This window comes from Cydia fagiglandana, chromosome 25 (assembly GCF_963556715.1).
Source record: "Cydia fagiglandana chromosome 25, ilCydFagi1.1, whole genome shotgun sequence".
Classification (NCBI taxonomy): domain Eukaryota; kingdom Metazoa; phylum Arthropoda; class Insecta; order Lepidoptera; family Tortricidae; genus Cydia; species Cydia fagiglandana.
The window spans coordinates 495,136-514,493 of NC_085956.1; the positions used below are offsets into that span (position 1 = coordinate 495,136).

The 19,358-nt window shown below is 36.6% G+C and overlaps 1 protein-coding gene across 1 annotated transcript; it reads right to left on the minus strand.

The window, feature by feature from the left end:
- Positions 1-284: 284 nt before the first annotated feature.
- Positions 285-18,925, minus strand: LOC134676902 (uncharacterized). Its single transcript, XM_063535285.1, has 5 exons — positions 18,908-18,925; positions 6,276-6,558; positions 1,801-1,962; positions 1,277-1,369; positions 285-480 (listed from the first exon to the last, which is right to left on the minus strand). The coding sequence occupies exons 2-5, from the start codon at positions 6,556-6,558 to the stop codon at positions 308-310; spliced, it is 711 nt and encodes a 236-aa protein (XP_063391355.1). The 5' UTR covers positions 18,908-18,925; the 3' UTR covers positions 285-307.
- Between the last annotated feature and the right edge of the window lie 433 nt (positions 18,926-19,358).

A 19,358-nucleotide genomic window follows, 5' to 3' on the forward strand; every position in this document is an offset into this window, starting at 1 on the left:
TTACTCTTGCAGGTTACAGTTGGTTAAGACTGGTCACCGCTTCCCTAGCGAGGTATGTTATTGTTGCCGTCAGTTGTTATCCTATATACTGTGTAGTGTGTGTTATGCCTCACCCACACACAAGCATAGCCTTAACATATATAAGTGCATGTACGTGTTATTTAAGTCATTATACTCGAAGCTAGTTGTTTCCCTTTAACGCCCAACCTCACATGGCGACCCTGCCAGGATGTTAAGGCTATGCTTGTGTGTGGGTGAGGCATAGCACACACACTACAACTGGTTACAGTTATAGGCTAGTTGTTGGTTACTGGAAGGGTGCTCGGTCGCAGTTGCAGGCGGCCCCGCCGTGGCCCTGCCGGCACTGAGCGTTGCACCACGCCGTCCAGCCCTCGGCGGTGGACAGCACGAGGGCGGTCGCCACGGAACGGCCCGCCGCGGCAGTAGCAGTCGTCAGGTCGGTGGGGCAGGCTGGACAACCTGGGCAGTCATATATGATAAAGGGCTTTACAGTTTTAATAACATGATGGTTTGTTTATATGTTGCGAATTATGTGTCGATTCATTTTCCAACCATTTAAAAGAGGACCATCAGATGCAACAGGCTAAAAAGAAGATAAATGCAAGTTTTTCTCTTACGATTTCCTGAGCTGCATATGACTGAGGTATTGAACCTGTTGTCGGTGCACAGTCGCCATCAGATATATCGGACCGGCCGAGGCACTCACAAATATCTGAACACGCCTCTATTGTCAAGGCGTTAGAGTGCGTGTTCAGATAATTTTGTGCACCGTGGCCGCTCCGATATATGTATATGATGGTGACTGTATCTATGATAAAGATCATGACCGAATTTTTTGTCAACCCTTTGCATTGTTTAGGGTTTGTACCCAAAGGGTAAAAACGGGACCCTATTAATAAGACTCCGCTGTCCGTTTATCTGTCTGTCTGTCTCTCATGAACCAGGCTGTATCTCATGAACCATGACAGTTGAAATTTTCACAGATGATGTATTTCTGTTCCCGCTATAACAACAAATACTAAAAATAAATATATAAGTGGGGCTCCCATACAACAAACGTGATTTTTTTGTCAAGTCCGACGCGCACTTCACCAGTTTTTATTTAGAACGATTTTTCACCACCGAGGCTCAAACCCACGATTTTAAACTACCACACATATATGAAAGGTTAATCATCAGATTGCGGTCTGTACGAAACAAGACAAGCAGATTAAGTAATGCAAGTTCTCTCATCTCAAGTTGTGAAGGACCTCACCTCTCAGCTCATATTTGTCGGAGCAGAAAGCAGCACAGACGACGTCCCAAGCTACCGGCAGCTCCCCACTACTGCACGCGCACAGCGGCTGACCTGTTTGACAAAATTACATTTCAACCACAAAGACGACAAAAATAAATTTGACAAATCGATCAGAGATCATTTTATCGCAAAAACTGCTCTCTAAACTGCTGAAATGCAGTGGGGACTGCTCTCCAATGTCTTCAATAGGAATGATCACGAACTGCCCACGTCCAACTATTGCCTACATTTTGGACCAGATTGTCGGTGTAGGGTCTTTTTACACTGCGTTTTAGTTAGACTTGGTTCGGATGTCGACTGCATCATTGCTGTTGCAGCGTTGACGCGAGCAGTCTTACTCAGATAGTTCAGATACCTACGTACTACCAAAGCCATTTTGACACAGTGTAGAGCACTCAGCCTCATGTTGCTCCCCGTACTCTGCATCTGTGATGTCGTGTGGGTCTATGAATTCAGTGTGAGGTATCACTAGTGGTACTTACCCAGTCCGTATTGGCTCAGTGTCGGACACACACCGACACGAGGCTCCCCGTATTCTGCGTCTGTTATGTTTACGTTTTCGTGTGGCTCTTCCATCAGGTGGGACTTGAGGCCCACTGGGATCATGTCTGCGCATGTTTCGCCGCAGGGAAGACCGCCCAGTCCTGTGCACAGAAAAATATATAATTATAATTAAATATACAAATATAGGTAATATATAATTCCTTTGAGCCGTCCCGACTTCTATTTGTAACTGATTTATTTATTTTTGATTTATTATTAAATTGTTTCACATTGACCACGAAATGATATTTACGGAAATGCAATGTTAAAGTCTATAAAACTCATTAAGGAGGTAGCTTCATAGACATCTTTTGTAGGCAAAATTTTTTCGCCTAGGTAAGGTGCAGACTATTATAGGGACCGTGCACGTTGGGAGGTCTGCTATTTTGTGGCCTGAATCTGAAACATATGTGCACATGTACATTACCAAAGCAAGTGCTACCATCTACCGTTCACTTCGGTACGTTTCCTTGTGCATAGTAAGTTCTGCCATCTTGTGGGCTACATCGGAAGCATAAACGACACATTTACGCCTCGCGCCAAAAATCTGACAGCTCCTATGCTGCCCCCTGCAGTTAATGTACGGGGCTTATAAAAAGAGAGTCCCGTCGCGTTTCTTACGTCGGATTTTTTCGGGACAGAGGTTTTCTTTCACGAGCCATTTTAGGCATTCATACCTATTTATATTTTATTTACTATATTTATTTGTATGTACTTAATCGTTATTTAATTACCAATCAAGGCAGAACGGTGCATCTTTCACAGATATTTGTTACAACAATAACCCATACAAAACTTAATAAATACCCTAATAAATTTTATTCACATTATATTTATTAAGAGATTTTAAATAGTCCATATGCCTAGATAATAGAGATTTCGTACTTTGTGGGCAAGCTAAACCTTGTTAGAAAGTACCTTCATGTTCTGAGGGGCACGTCGATCTCTTATCAAACGGCTCGGGTGATATGGGGGCTTGAGAACTAAGTAATCACTTTGTTCACTCACTTTGACGACCGGTCTGGCCTAGTGGGTAGTGACACTACCTATGAAGCCGATGGTCCCGGGTTCGAATCCTGGTAAGAGCATTTATTTGTATGATGATACAGATATTTGTTCCTGAGTCATGGTTGTTTTCTGTGTATTTGTTGTTGTTGTTGTTGTCCTAAGGCACCCCAGAGGTGCAAAGGGCCTTCACAAGCTCGCGCCACGCCTTCCTATCTTCAGCGACCGCTCTGGCCTCGCTCCAGCTCAACCCGACCGCTCGTAGTTCATTTGTGACGGACCGCTGCCAAGAGTGTACAGGGCGCCCGAGGGCCCCGAGGCCACGGCTTCCGTCCGGCGGTTTCCAACCGAAAGCGATGGTTGCGTTATTTGTTTCCCCTCTTCGAATAGTATGCCCTACCCATCTCCATTTCCGTGTCGCGATTTCTTGGCCGATGGGTGTTTGCCGGCATATACGCCATAGGTCTTCGTTGCGCATAGCGCGTCTATGTATTTAAATATTTATATATATTATACAGGGCGTCCCACGGCTATGCCACATGGAGGGAAAGTACCCTGAATATTGTAGATGGAACATTTTACTGAAAGAAGACATTATTTTAATTTAAAAAACAATTTAAACAGCATTCATAGATTTTTAAATAATTACATGATTGAACCGGGAATCAAACCCGCTACATCAGAAAAAAAATCATCCTGTAGCTTTATCATACCGATCGAAAGGCTTCATCATAAGGATTATTTTTTGCTAAATAACATAGTGTCAGAAATAAAAGGAAGCCCATGAATTTTAACATTTTTAATTCCAAATTAATCAATTTAATTTATTAATCCTCAAAATGAGTCTCAATCTGTTGAATACATAGCCGCACTCTTTTGATTATTTCGCTAAATTTCACATCAAATGTTAAAATTCATGGTCTTCCTTTTGTTTCTGACACTATGTTATTTAGCAAAAAATAATCCTTATGATGAAGCCTTTCGATCGGTATGATAAAGCTACAGGATGATTTTTTTTCTGATGTAGCGGGTTTGATTCCCGGTTCAATCGTGTAATTATTTAAAAATCTATGAATGCAGTTTAAATTGTTTTTTTAAATTAAAATAATGTCTTCTTTCAGTAAAATGTTCCATCTACAATATTGAGGGTACTTTCCCTCCATGTGGCATAGCCGTGGGACGCCCTGTATATATCGTTGTCTTAGTACCCACAACACAAGCTTTCTTGAGCTTACCGTGGGGCTTAGTCAATTTGTGTAAAAAATGTCCTATATATAATATTAATTAATTTATTTATTTATCTATTTATTTATTTATTTACTTGGCCAATCTTATCCCAATTAAGGTCTACTTTGGAGAGTCAAATGACAGTTTATCTCTAAAAGTAGCCTACTCTAATAAGTACTTATAGATTGAATACAGTGTCAGGCGTGGCTCACTCCGCGATTTCGTCGCTTTACTACAGGTAGCTAAGAGTACACCCGTTCCACCCCAATTTTGGGGAAAGTCATAAGCCGCGCGTGGCGCTGTCGCCACCTAGCGGCCATATCTGTGCTGATCGTAACAGACGCGTTTTGTTAGAGAGTGAGTCGTCTGCACCTAATAGTACTTTTATTTATTCTGTGACAGTGTGTATTTTGAATACAACAGCAAATTGAACCGACGCGTTCAGTCTGATGATACGGGTTATTTTTTTTTATTTACTTACCCTAAAACTATAGAGTTAGAGTGCAATAAATATTTCTTTTTTTTTGCGAGTGGCATTGCATTGCAGTTTTGATGTCAAGTCGTTAAATTATATTTGACCCGTTTTAATATAATTATTTAATATGAGCCTCACGAAAGTTTTTTTATTAAAAATTTCAATTCTTTAGTTAAACATAATTATTAAGTTCATACATTTGGGCCAATTGGGCCTATACTAAACTTACTACCCTTAGAATACGTGGTTGTATCAAAAATACACACTGTATATCGAGAAAGAAGAAAACAATATGTAAGAAAATATGGGATCCTATCTCGTCGCATAATAATTGATTGTCATAATGTAATGTTACGTATAAAACTCTTTTCGCATATTTTTTCTCCAGCTAAAACAGAAAGTATTATCGAAAATATTTTGCATAGGTTTTTTAGAATAGGGTCGGTTAGGTTAGGTTTGTGTTATAATTTCTCAGAAATGTTAATATTTCCAGCACAGTAACAATTATGCGAAATGAGTTTTATGCGTAACATTACATTGGGACAATCAATTATTATGCGACCCAATATGGGCCCTGATAATATTCATTATTACACTAATATGTTAACTAACAAGTTAAAAAGAGTTTAAGTAAGTAGGACATTAAAGTAGTATTTTATTGTATGTTTATTTAATTGTGTAATCTCATTAAATAAATAATGATCAAAGGGTAGGTAGGCTAAAATTAATTTATAACCTAAAATATTGTTTCGATCCCACGCGAGTCCCACTTTCATCGTCTAATTTTTATTTATTTATTTATTTATTCTGGTAATTACAACACAATATCTAAGCTTGATTACAAAAGTATCGTTAAATTCATTGTCTAAAAAATTATACAACTTTTGGTAGATACTCTGGCAGATATATTTACTATCTATTAATTATTTTTCGTGATTTCGTGAAATAAATAATAAATCAAGTGCATATTAAGGATGGCCACACTTACACTTTTAAATTTAATTCAATTTTTATATTTTTTGTTAGGTACATTAGCTCACATCATATACATAAACGAAATAAATATCCGTTATGAGATATACAGGGTGTTTGGTACATCGTTTGCCAAATTAAAACGACAGATAGGTTGAGTCATTTGATACCTTCTCAGACCTAGAAATTTTTAATTTGGTGCAAAAAATTATTTTCACTTCTATGACAGTATTTCGTAAATTTCAAATTTTTACTTGCGTAGTAGTAAAAAAAACCATGGCCAATTTTGTTTTTCTAGGCATGAGAAGTTAGCAAATGATTCAACTTATCTGCCGTTTTAATTTGGCAAACTATGTACCAAACACCCTGTATTATAATAAGCTCTTGACAAAACGCTTAAACCAAAAACATTATACTAATTTAAGGGATTTTTTCCTTTGTGTTGTGTGTGGTGTGAGTTCATTGATATTTGTTATTATTATTAATTTTTGGTTAGGTATATTATAGAAACTTTTTCTGATTAAAGTTATAAGTGTTAAAATATTGTATAACAATTAATTTTTATTTACAAACAAATGAAATATGATAAAAGGGAGCACATTTTATTTAACACACACATAAAAAGACTTTTACTTACCGCCTCCATAATCCAAAACAAGTTTCCACAAACATAAAAACCATAAACACAAGCACTCACATCACTTAACCGAAACCACAAAAAAAACAAAAAAAAACCTGAGTGACACAGGTCCGAACACAGATTGTCTGTGGCAGGCACTGACGGCGCCCAGCGTTCTTTGTTCTTGCGAAACTGCGCCAAATATATCCTATTCAGTTCCCCCCGGTCATATTTCAACTGCAGAACCACCTCCGGCGTCTCTATCTGCCTCTTTCCCTCGCCGAACAGCTGCTCGCTGATTGGCTGGCCCTCGGACAGCTCGAGCTGTGATTGGTCGGCGCGCGCCGCTAGGGGTAGTAAAACGCCCAGAATGAGGGTGGAAAGAATCCTCATTTTCATCTGTAAAGAGTTTGTAAGTTTTGGAGTTTTTCGTTTTCATGGATGATTTTGTTAGCGAGACGTGATTTGAATATGGTGGTCGGTTTGAGTAGGAAAAATGTAATGAAAAGCGTACTTTCGATATACATTTAAAATAAGGTCATTTTGCATTAACATTAAACTTATGGGCACATAATTCGCGATAGTATCTAATAATCACGATTTAATATGTTCATTTATTTAAAAACAATTTTAATGCGAAATATTAATTTTTCGTTTAGGTAGGTAGTGATACTTTATGGTTTTAGATACGCCAAATTTAAATGTTCATTAGTTTATTTACAGAGAAATTTTTTTTCGTGGAACTATTGTAATCTAAAAAAAACACCAGTTAACTTTAACTGCCCTCATGCTGTTTTTTACCGTCTTTAAATAAATACCTAAAGTTATTATCAATTAAACCTGCTCTTTATAAATTAATACGACTAATTACTAAATTATTATCCGTACGTAAATCATGTTTCTTTAATGAATCATCAAGAGGTAAATAATAAAGATCAAGAAAATAAGTTTTGGCAAAAATTCAATTTTTGGTACAAGCTTTTATCGCCGACTGTACTTTTTTTTCACAGGCAACTAATACTCATCGAGAGTATCGAGACAATTCTAAGAACCCCAAACACAATCAGGTTTCGTTGTTTTATCACAGAGTTCCTATGGCCACCTCCTGTCTCCATCATCAGAACAGCTCGATGACATAATATTGCATTGTCACCCGACTTACAAATGTATGCAAAATTTCAGCTCAATCGGAAACCGGGAAGTGGATTAAATTTAACTTACAAGATTTTATTACACACAGACAGACAACGGTCAGGTGAAACTAAATAAAAGCTTGTAATAAATACGTAGATCAAACGCTTCTTACCAGGTACCGAACACCGGTATATTTTTTATACAAATTAACCGGCATTCAATTTCGGTATCGCGGTTGTTTATGTACTCGTATATTTTTGCTAATTTGATCAATCATTATCCTTACGTATTTTGGTATATTCTATAATATCAAAGAAATATTGTGCACGCTATGAGATATTTTGATGTATAGTTATTAATACCGGTAACGGTCCATGCTTCATACACGAAAGAAAATCGTAAAATATTTTCTCAAGATATTCTTTGACTAGAAGCATTGGCATAATCCACCTCGCCTAAGTCTCAACTCAAAGGCGAGATTAAAAAAGCTTGAACAGCCATCTTGGAATCACAAAGCCATGTTTAATTCGACCTACTTTTGCAGATTAATTCCTTTTTATCTGACTTATCTTACCTTATCCGAGTTGGAATTGAGTGGACCACTTTGAAGCTTACATTTTGCTTGATTTTTTCTTAATTCGTAATGTTTTTGTAATTTGTAATTTATGTACCGACTAATATTGAAGTAGGTACTTCAGCAGTTTTTATAGATTATATAGTTTGTATTTAACTTACATAATCCTTCAAATGTCTTACAATTAAGTTCTTAGGATAAGATAATTAGTTTTTTACGTAAATCGTGAATCATACTTAATTAAATTAAATATCTTCATGAACCGTCTTTTGTTTCAATTGGGAAAGTTTAGATAGTTTTATATCTGATGATAGTAGTACATACCTTCTTAATAAATCTTGAATCATCATAAAAATAATATTTACAGTCATAATTAACTAACAATTAGGTAATTGAAAAGCGAACGACGTAGTCTCACGTGAACTCATACCTACTCATAACTAAACCCTTAAAGAATGACAACGCGCATGTGTTACCCTTAATTTACACTTTCCTTGTGCACGAAAAGGAAGTCCAGCGTTTTTCTAAATTCTTCCCGGAGGTCACAGATGAAAGTTTTTATTGTAACTTCTTCTTCCTGGCGTTGTCCCGGCATTTTGCCACGGCTCATGGGAGCCTGGGGTCCGCTTGACAACTAATCCCATGATTTGACGTAGGCACCAGTTTTTACGAAAGCGACTGCCATCTGACCTTCCACCAACCCAGAGGGGAAACTAGGCCTTATTGGGATTAGTCCGCTTTCCTCACGATGTTTTCCTTCACCGAAAAGCGACTGGCAAGTATCAAATGATATTTCGTACATAAATTCCGAAAAACTCATTGGTACGAGCCGAGGTTTGAACCCGCGACCTCCGGATTGAAAGTCGCACGCTCTTACCGCTAGGCCACCAGCGCTTTTTTTATTGTAACATATGTATATTGTATTTTCATTTCATTTCATTTATTTATTGCAATTTAGCTTGAAAGATACAACGATAAATCTAAAAAATCTCTTTTTATTGCCCGCGAGTATACTTTGAAGATGAGACCCGATAAAGAGAAAACTTGAGATATATATTCTGGTGAGCGGCGAGCGAAATTGGTAAAGTTCCAGCGATTGTGACCACGCGATAAGGACTAAAATGATTTGTCCGTTATCTTTGAGGTTTGAAATAAACTTGGCGAAAACTGGGTTCTTTCGTCGACACGACTCGCCAGTCGCCAGACCGGCCCGGGCCCGGCCCGTGGCGTCCGAAATATCATTTTCTACGACGGCTGATCGGTGATCACGTGGTGTTTTTCATAAATAATTTTTAAGAAAAAAAACCGACTTCTATGGGGGCCGGTGAAAGATTATTGTAGATGGTATACCTACTATGTAGAAAAGGAGGTAAAACCACCCACTTTTCTACTAGCATTTCGCTTCTGTAAGGGTCGTAGTTCTAGCCTAACCTAACCCACTTCTCTGATAGCAGTTCAGTTCTGTGAGGATCGCAGTTCAAACCTAACCTAACCCACTTAACGGCGCATGCGGTGCGGTGTACGGGGGTTTAAGCGGGAGGGGCTAGTAAGATTGGCATCATCATACTTATATACTTACACATTTTATGGTAGGTAATCATAGTGGTTTATTTAGTTAAGGTCTCATAGTGGTTTTCCGGGTCAAGGTCCGGGTCCGAGTCCGGGTCTGAGTCCGGGTCCGAGTCCGGGTCCGAGCCCGGATCCGAGTCCAGGTCCGGGTCCGGGTCCGAACCGGATCCGGGTATTCCGGTTCTGGGTCCGAGTCCGGGACCCAGTCCAAGTCAAAATCGAAATTCGTAATCACCAAATGTGTACTATGCGTTGTTGAAGAGTTCTATTCTGGTCATCATCAGCAGTTCCATTTCATCAAATGTGACAGTTTTTAATGTAAATGCTTGATTTTATGATGAAAATACAAAAAAAAATCTATGCGTATGCCTTTAATATTTGAGGAGTTCCCTCGATTCCTTATGGTTCCCATCATCAGAACTCGAGCTTGACAAAAATGTGGCTTAAAAACTTAACTTGCTTAACAAACATAACGAAGAGGAAAAATCGCCAAACGTGAACTATTCGTCGTTGAAGAGTTCTGTTCTGATCATCATCAGCAGTTCCACTTCATCAAATGCGACAGTTTTTAATGAAAATGCTTAATTTTCTGATGTAAACACAAAAATCTCTATACGCATGCCTTTAATATTTGAGGAGTTCCCTCGATTTCTTATGGATCCCATCATCAGAACTCGAGCTTGACAAAAATGTGCATTAAAAACTTAACTTGCTTAACAAACATAACGAAGAGGAAAAATCGCGAAACGTGAACTATGCGTCGTTGAAGAGTTCTGTTCTGATCATCATCAGCAGTTCCACTTCATCAAATGCAACAGTTTTTAATGAAAATGCTTGATTTTTTGATGTAATTACAAAAATCACTATACGCATGCCTTTAAGATTTGAGGAGTTCTCTCGATTCCTCATGGATCCCATCATCAGAACTCGAGCTTGACAAAAATGTAGCTTAAAAACTGAACTTGCTTAACAAACATAACGAAGAGGACAAATCGCCAACCGTGAACTATGCGTCGTTGAGGAGTTCCGTTCTGATCATCATCAGCAGTTCCACTTCATCAAATGTCACTTTTTTGGATGTATATGCTTGATTTGATGATAAAATCCCAAAAATCACTATATGTATGCCTTTAAGATTTGAGGAGTTCCCTCGATTCCTCATGGAACCCATCATCAGAACTGGGTTTTGATAGAAACGGGACCAATCTGTATGCATATACATTCAATCAAAAAAAGAATTTTCAAAATCGGTCCAGTAATGACGGAGATATGGAGTAACAAACATAAAAAATAAAAAAAATAATTAAAAAAAACATACAACCGAATTGATAACCTCCTCCTTTGGGATTTGGAAGTCGGTTAAAAACGTAGATATGATGTAAGAGGTCATTCATTCATTTATTTATTTGCATTCAACATACTATTACATTGTATACGAACAAATATGTCCACTTTTTTCATAAATTTGTACCGAATTAGCTATAGAATTGCCAGGTCACAAGTGAAATAGGCCCCCGATTTTTTATTCTAAGTAATCTAAGGGATTCATTGTACCTATCGTTGCTACGACGTACGGCGTAGACCCGCTACGCTGAAGCTACGGCATTTTAAATCAGACCAACCTAACTCTGCACGGATTTTGTTTTAACAAAGTGTCCGTATCATTATTAACGTGAAACTATTTACGTGTTTAGTAAAAACCTGACAGGCAGGCGGACAACAAAGAGATCCTATAAGGGTTCCGTTTTTAGCCTTTTGAGATACGGAACCCTAAAAACATGAAACGAAACCCTTTCAAAATGCAATAAAGGAAGAACGAAGGAATTACAATTGTCACTGATTGTAACAAAAACCTTTAGAGCCCATATTTCAACTATACAACATTACTAAAGTGATCATAGTTATACCTTATTCCCTAACAATAAGGTTCACAACTAGTGACTAAAACGACGATATATAAAGGCTAATTGCGTCAAAGCCTTGTAGATAGAGAGGCGAGATGTTAGAGCGAGACAGCTGTCTAGTATCGATCCGCGCCGCTATGTAATGTCTATGTATTGGGTATGTACTCGGCGTGGGTTGGGTTGGGTGTTTTCACCGACTTATTATGGGCCCGATTCGGATTTTGAAATAGACATCTATTAGATATTGGATATCTTTTAGACATCACCAAGATACGATAACGATATGTTTAAGATCTAAGCTGTCAAATTTGACATTTGCGCGATTCTGGAGATACTCTTGAACGATTTCCACAGGATATATGACTTAGAGATCCAATTCATATCTAAAAGATATCTTACTCTATCTAACGTAAAAGTGACGTTGGCTGCCCGAATTGCGCTGCAAAAGAGAACTAGTTGATATCTAAACTATAACGTACCTAGAATGAATCTAGTACGTGTCGTCTCTTGTGAATATCTTGAAGTTCGAATACGGCAGTATGTCATTGGGATTAAATATATCACGTGAAGGTAAAAAGGTGGTCTTCTGTTCATAAACGATAAGTTATAGCTTATATAGCTTAATAGTTCTGGGTTCTCAAGATAAACTGCCGTATTCGAACTTCAAGATATTCACAAGAGACGACACGTACTAGATCCATTCTAGATACGTTATAGTTTAGATATCAACTAGTTCTCTTTTGCAGCGCAATTCGGGCAAGCAATGTCACTTTTACGTTAGATAGCGTATGATATCTATTAGGTGTGAATTGGACCTCTAAGTCATATCCTGAGGAAATCGTTCAACAGTATCTCCAGAATCGCGCAAATGTCAAATTTGACGGGTTAGATCTTAAACATATCGTTATCGTATCTAGGTGATGTCTAAAAGATATCTAATAGATGTTTAGATATCAACTAGTTCTCTTTTTCAGCGCAATTCGGGCAACCAATATCAGTTTTACGTTAGATAGAGTAAACATATCGTTATCGTATCTTGGTGATGTCTAAGAGATATCTAATAGATGTCTATTTCAAAATTCGAATCGGGCCCAAAATATTTCTTTAAGGTTGGAGATACATAGAGGCAGGTTATACTGAAATGAAAATTTTACCAAAAAACCTAACTTTATGATTTAATGAGAGCTTGATACGAAATCTATACCTACTTGAAATCAGGGACCGTTACCGGTATTCTGACTACAGGTTATTATTGAGGTATAACCGGTGTAATTTGAATTTGGGTATTTATATCACTTAAGCTCCGAATAGAGGTATTCGAATACCGGTATTCAATAGTGTTATCGGTTTAGCCAATTGACAACAAATACCACTATTTGATAGTTTACTCCTAAAGCTATTACCGGTAATAAGTAAGTCCCAATACCGGTTGTAGTAGTACCACGATTCGTTCCTTCGCTACTCGTCAAGGACATTGTCCGGCCCGCTTGTAAAGTTGTAAATACTTAAGATTCGGATCTTAGAATGCCCGTTTTCATGTTGCTGGTGAAATTAGCTGTTAGGTGATGATTTTGATGGATAAATATTTAATAGCGTTCATTTGATTCTTTTAATTGGTTTTTTTATTGTTGATTTAATTGTATTTTATTATGTATGTAGTTTATAATCTCAAAAATATGAGCGCCGATTAGACGTGCGCGCCGCCGCCATAAGGAGTCCGCGCGCCGCCGCCGCCGCCGGTAGTTTAAAATTCGCGCCGAATATTTTTTTATAAGACAGTATTATGCAGCGTTAAAATATGTAATAGGTTATAGTCCGATAAGAAATAGTTGAAAATTATTGCGGGCGCCACTTCCTACGAGCCCCGATGCATATGTTTTCGTCAGGTGACCCCACTTTTTGAGGTATACGCGTTTGTTCAAAAATAATGTTTTTGTTTAAAAATTACTAATATTTAATGCTTATACTAATGTAATTTAATTTTATATGGTAATACTCTGCAATAACTAAATCCAAATACAAGAAATACCGTTTGTACTGAAAGAAAAAAAATTATGATTTTTTTTTTTGACGGGTAGTATTACAACATATGTGAAAAGGGCTATTACCAGAGAAAGCAATAGGGCTCTGCCAATGTACTAAAAATTTTGTTTCGAGCCCATGCATGCAGCAGTGCTGTAAGAGAGGACAATATGATTTGGACAACGTTTTTGAAAACTCCTTTTTTTCAGCAATAAAAGTCTCATGCAATTTTATTATACGATCAAAATAAACTACATTAAACATTGCTATTATGGTTCCCATTACTGGGTCATTATATGTTCATGTGTAAAATTTATTAAAATAAACAAAATTGTTGCGCGGAACTAGACGAAATCATTTGCATCAGGGCTCGTACGTAACTCTCACATTATTGACGTAAAATACTTACTTAAAAATGGCAATAATTACGTACTTACGGAATTTTTCTGGTTATATAATTGAATTTCTACTATTTTATGTCGCACCAACACCATACTAAGTCATTATTTGTCGTATTACAACGTAATGAACCAAATAGATAAAAAAATATTATTACGGATTTTTTTTCCTGTGCGTTCATCAAGACATCAAGAGACAGACCCGATTTCATTTAAGAAATTTCTTACGAAAATATTGATAAAATTACATGCATTATTGTATACCATTGTTCAGATGTTGCTGCATCCTACGATACCCCGCTAAGTTTGATTTAATGTTAATAAAATGACGCCAATGACTGGTAAAATTTTACCACCTACGAGCTATAAACTTTTTGGAAAAATATAAAAATAGGTTTTACTTTAGTTTATAAGTTGACATTATCAGTAAGTGTATTTATAATTAAAATGCAATTATTCTATATTAATTTTAAAAAAACATGATATTGACAAAAAAAAACCTCATGCATATAAAGTACTGTATATTCGGCAACGTCCAAAATACTAGACGTCTTTTCATTATGCGGCGTATCTTTTTATTTACACCGAACCTGGCAACATCCAACATATTTGTCATACCTATGTTTTTTTCGAAACTATTATAAATAGATTTTTTTCATGATTTTTCTACAATAAACAACCACATACCTAATAAGATAATAACACCAAAATAATGATACTAACACAGTTTTTAAGATTTTTTTTTCCCTTGTCGATTTAAGGGTTAAGCATGACTTTTCATTATACGTCTTAATAGTGAAAAGTTGAAAAATTCCACGCCGCCGCCGTGGATTTTTAGGTGGCGCGCCGTTGCCCAATTATTTTCGACCGGCGCGCACGTCTAGCGCCGCGCCGCCCGATAGGCATTTAGCCGGCGACGGTTCGCCGGTCAAAATTGGTTGGCGGTGGCGGCGAATCGGCGGCGTAGCCTTGAAAACTTGGTTTATGCGAAGATAATTCAAACCTTTTAATTTCAAGGATTATTTATTGAATTATGGTAGGAAAAAAGTTTTTCATGCCATGAACTGTAGATAAGCAGCACAATGAACATCTTTATATTGTGAGGTTACTGTTAATTGAATCTATCACTAATTCACTACACCTTATAAAACAAAGTCCCCCGCCGCGTCTGTCTGTAACTATATGAATGTATGTTGACGATGAACTCAAAACCTACTCAACTGATTTTCATGCGGATTTCAGCTATCAATAGAAAGATTTTTGAGGAAGCTTTAGTTTAGGTGTACAATTTGTTAAGGTTTTGTGTTATCCGTGCGAAGTCAGTGCGGGTAGCTATAGTCAAATATAATAGTTATTTAGGGTTATGTACGTATCGCCAGGAGAGGTGAATGATTACACACACTGCTCGCACAGAGTACCTACTAATCGCAAAAATAGTATGAATGAATCAATGAGTGAATGCGACTTAAACGTACGATATTAAAAGCCTATAAAAAAAACCTTCAAGAAACTTTTTTACAGTTGATATCAACTTGATATTGGTACGAAATACGGAACCCTAAAAAGAATATTAATTTCAAAATCTCATTGTCATTACATGATTTTGTTGTTGTGTGCGTGACTTCAACTATCGTGCTCATACCTTTACATGCAATTGTTGAGGATATGTTCTGGAATAGACGTAGTAGGTTAGGCTCCATATCACCTATTTCTTATTCATTGACATTGCCTGGCCACCGAATCGCTAACTACTGCCACATGTTTAGATTAAGCATAGACAAGAGAAAGCATGCAGTCTAATATATATTAGCCAAAAAATTTATATATCCGAACTTAATAAAAGGTGCTAACAAATTAGCTACCAATATTTTTACAGCTGATAATACTCGACTCCTGGAATATATTTAAATATGAAACATTTAGGTTTTATGTTTTTTTGAGAAAATTGGAAAACAAATTTGCTACGTAAAAACACCCTGTTAATGAGATAATTAAATGAGTCCTCTTTTTAACTGGCCACTTCACGTTGATAAATGAAATGACACGTTGATGATAATGACATTTAACACAAACAATTGTTGACAAAACAGAAAGTGTTAAACATCTTGTCAGTTAAATCATAGACAAATATAGTAAGCATAGAGTGCTCACTCCGTACATCAGTTTTGGTACCAAAAAGACTATTATTTTCGTAGTTGACATTTAGCATCGAGTAGCGGGATTATCAGTACCGCTACTTGATACTAGATGTCTCAAATGTCGCGACTCACGAAAATTGTATTGAACAACTATTTACAACTAATATTAAAGCAGAAGGAGTTGAAAATAAGTTCCAGTTAATCCTTGTTTAATATTCGCTGAAAGTTGTTGAGCATTAGACATTTCGGTCGGTGCAACATCTATTGTCAAGTAGCAGTACTGATAATTCCGTTACTCGATACTAGATGTTGACTACGAAAAGAATAGTATTTTTGGTACCAAAACTGATGTATGGAGTGAGCATGAGCACTCTATGTATTTTTTCTTTATGTGGTTAAATGCACGTAATGATTATTTTTAATTAATTTTTTTAATATAATTCTAATTTATTTTTTTGTTCGGTAAATAAAACAAAAATATGATATGAAAAGTTTTCTTGATTTCTATTTAAAGTTAATTGTTTTTATATAATAAAGTACCATCTCTTAAAATATCGGTACCTAATTTGTTAGCACCTTATATAAAAGCAATAAATTCCCGATCAAACTAATCTGCATAGCATTTGCAACGACAACGTGTGAACGATGAACGATGATATTTACATCGTTAATGTCAAATTTCTATGAAAATATGACGTTTATATTATAATAACACTCCCTCACTTTGTTCTGTTCAAATCGGTGCAAAGTTAGCTTAGACAGACTCTAGTATCTAACAAGGTCACGCCGATGCCACGGCGATAGCGCAGTGTCGGCAGCGGCGACGCGAAAATTTTGGCGGCGGCGGCGGCGCGAAAATTTTGATGGCGGCGGCGGCGCGCCGGCGCGGCGCTCATATTTCATATGGAAATGTTTTCTGGGGTTAATTCTTTTCATTAATTCATTCATTAACCTCGTGCTTTGAAACGGTCGCAATTTCGAACCACTTGCTACGCTCATAAATTATGAAATATTTCGCTTGTACAGCGATCAATATTAGCATGAGGACTTAACAAAAACTTTAACCTTTTGTCGCAAAGTTTTTGGTTACTCTTTGATCAAGTGCAATGAATACCGGTATTAAATACGATAACCATTACCGGTATACTGAATACCTGTTATTATTGAGGTATTAATGAATACCGGTATTTCATTATGTCAATTAGTGTAGTTTAGCGATAAAGACAAAAACGGAATGACAGCAATACCTCTAATTCGAATATAGGTATAACATTTTAACCGGTATTCGTTTGACAGTTTATATACAGGTATTTAATAAAACCGGTTATACGGTCCCTGCTTGAAATACAGTAAGTCAAGTACGTAATGCTCGACATGCTAATGCCCAATAGATGACACCTTGCTGTCACCTCTATTGATAATGACTTAAGTTACTGACTACTGTTGGTTGTAATGTTGTTTTAAGTTTTACAATTTTACCTTGATTTTCGATTTTTGACAATTTTCTATGTTATTCTAAAACTTATTTTAAGCAAAGTATTAACTTTATTAAAACTTTTATAACGTGATCCTATTAAGCAAGTATATGAGAAGAGCTCTAGAAGGCGACAAATTTTTACGATAGTTACCTATTTAATATACATTTTTTTTCGTTTTCAATAAAGAAGGAAGTTCGAGAAATTATTTTTAATAAATTATTGTCTAATTTGTTGAAAAAATAACTTTAAGATAAATTGCTACAAGTAGCACATTTGTTGACATGTTTTTAATACACCATAATTTTTTTTTAATTTTCAATGAATATTAAATAGGTACCTTTAAAATTATATGTAATGATACGTAATCGCTTTTTCACGCCACGCGCGTTTCCCGAAAATGAGGCGCGGCGCGGTGTTCAGAGTTGAATAAAATGTACATATAAATAATGGAGATACAGTTCTGCAAGTATGGAATGTTTTATTGAAAATATCCTCCTCTTTTATAATTTTAATTTTGGTTTCTTAAATATTAATACTTTTGAGATATTGGGGAAATAAAAAATAACTACTTCTCCCTCCCTTTTTTGCTTATAACTTTTGATATCTTTTGTGTGCTAATACACGCCTTCGAATACATTTTTCTAGGCATCATGACGAATCTAACGAGGTATCACACGTATTAGGAGGATTATCTCTATTTTTCACCGTTTTCAGGATCTCGAACAGACTATATGGATAAGTGAAAACCGCATGAAAATCCGTTTAGTAGATTTTGAGTTAACCGCGAACAAACTCACAAACAGACAGACGCGGCGGGGCCGTTGTTTTATAAGGTGTAGTATATAATTGAAATACTGTCAAGCATACGGCCGATCTTAATAATTTTAGGCTTCATTGGTGGAAGCACCCAGCACACGACAGTCCCAGTATGTATATAGTTAGTACCCCGAGTTCCCAACTGTTCAGTATGTATATAGGTACACTGGTACAGTCCGCAGCCTATAGATGTACTTACTGCAATCGACTCTATTGTCAAGGTGATAAGAGCTATGATGAAGGCTTAGTTTTTGTGGCAGACTGTATTCAATAGTTCGAGGTGACGATGAATCGCTCAGAATTATACAGTACTTACTGAAACTGAATACTAATGGAATATTCTGATAATTCTATTACGGAATTTAAGTTTACGTTAAACCATATATAAACTAAAGGTGTCAGTCCATTTCGAACGACAGCTGCATTACTGTTCATTTTACTATGTAAATTGACAACAACAACGACGCGTTCAGTACTTGTAGTGCAGCTGCAGTCAGAAATGGAATGCTACCATAAATTTAAATTTATTAGAACTCTTCCTATAGAAATCTGTCAACTACAGAAACTTCTCCTTGTTAATGCTACTACAAGCACAATTTAATTTTTTAGACTGATATACTAATGAGAGTAATGAGGGGGGGAGGGGGATACTGTCATGTCATAAACATTGAATATTTTAGTAAATTATAAATGAATAAAGTCTATTATTTCTCACCTCACCTGCGTCCTTCGCGGCGGGCATCGTGACACTGAAAGGTTTCGGAATCAAAATACAGCACTTGAGATAATAGAATATATTGTAGTTTAGATAATATACAGAGCTTTCATGAATTGATAATAAAGCTTGTGGGCTTCTATTGTTTCCCAAATAGTTTTAAGTCATAATGTTTGTCCGAATCTTCGTTAGTCATAATTGGTTTTTCTCAAAAACGCGTAACTTTTCAGGATTGCCATAAAACAAACCTAACCTAACCTATCTATAGAATAACCTTACGAAAATCCTGAAAATTTAACGGTTTCAGTTTTATGACTAACTATAATATGATAGACAATACATTATGACTTAAAAGCAGGCCATGTAGCACGTACCCAAGACAGGCGCTGGACAGTCATGGAAGGTGACCTCTAGGAAAAAGAGGAAAAGGAAGACCCACTATGAGATGGCA

Bases quoted from the DNA above. Each gene is read 5' to 3' on its own strand.
- LOC134676902 (XM_063535285.1), bottom strand. From the start codon at position 6,558: ATGAAAATGAGGATTCTTTCCACCCTCATTCTGGGCGTTTTACTACCC. The intron at 1,963-6,275 runs GTTTTTTTTTGT...TTCTGTGCACAG, and splicing joins TTCGGACCTGTGTCACTCAG to GACTGGGCGGTCTTCCCTGC. The intron at 481-1,276 runs GTGAGGTCCTTC...ATGACTGCCCAG, and splicing joins CGACAAATATGAGCTGAGAG to GTTGTCCAGCCTGCCCCACC.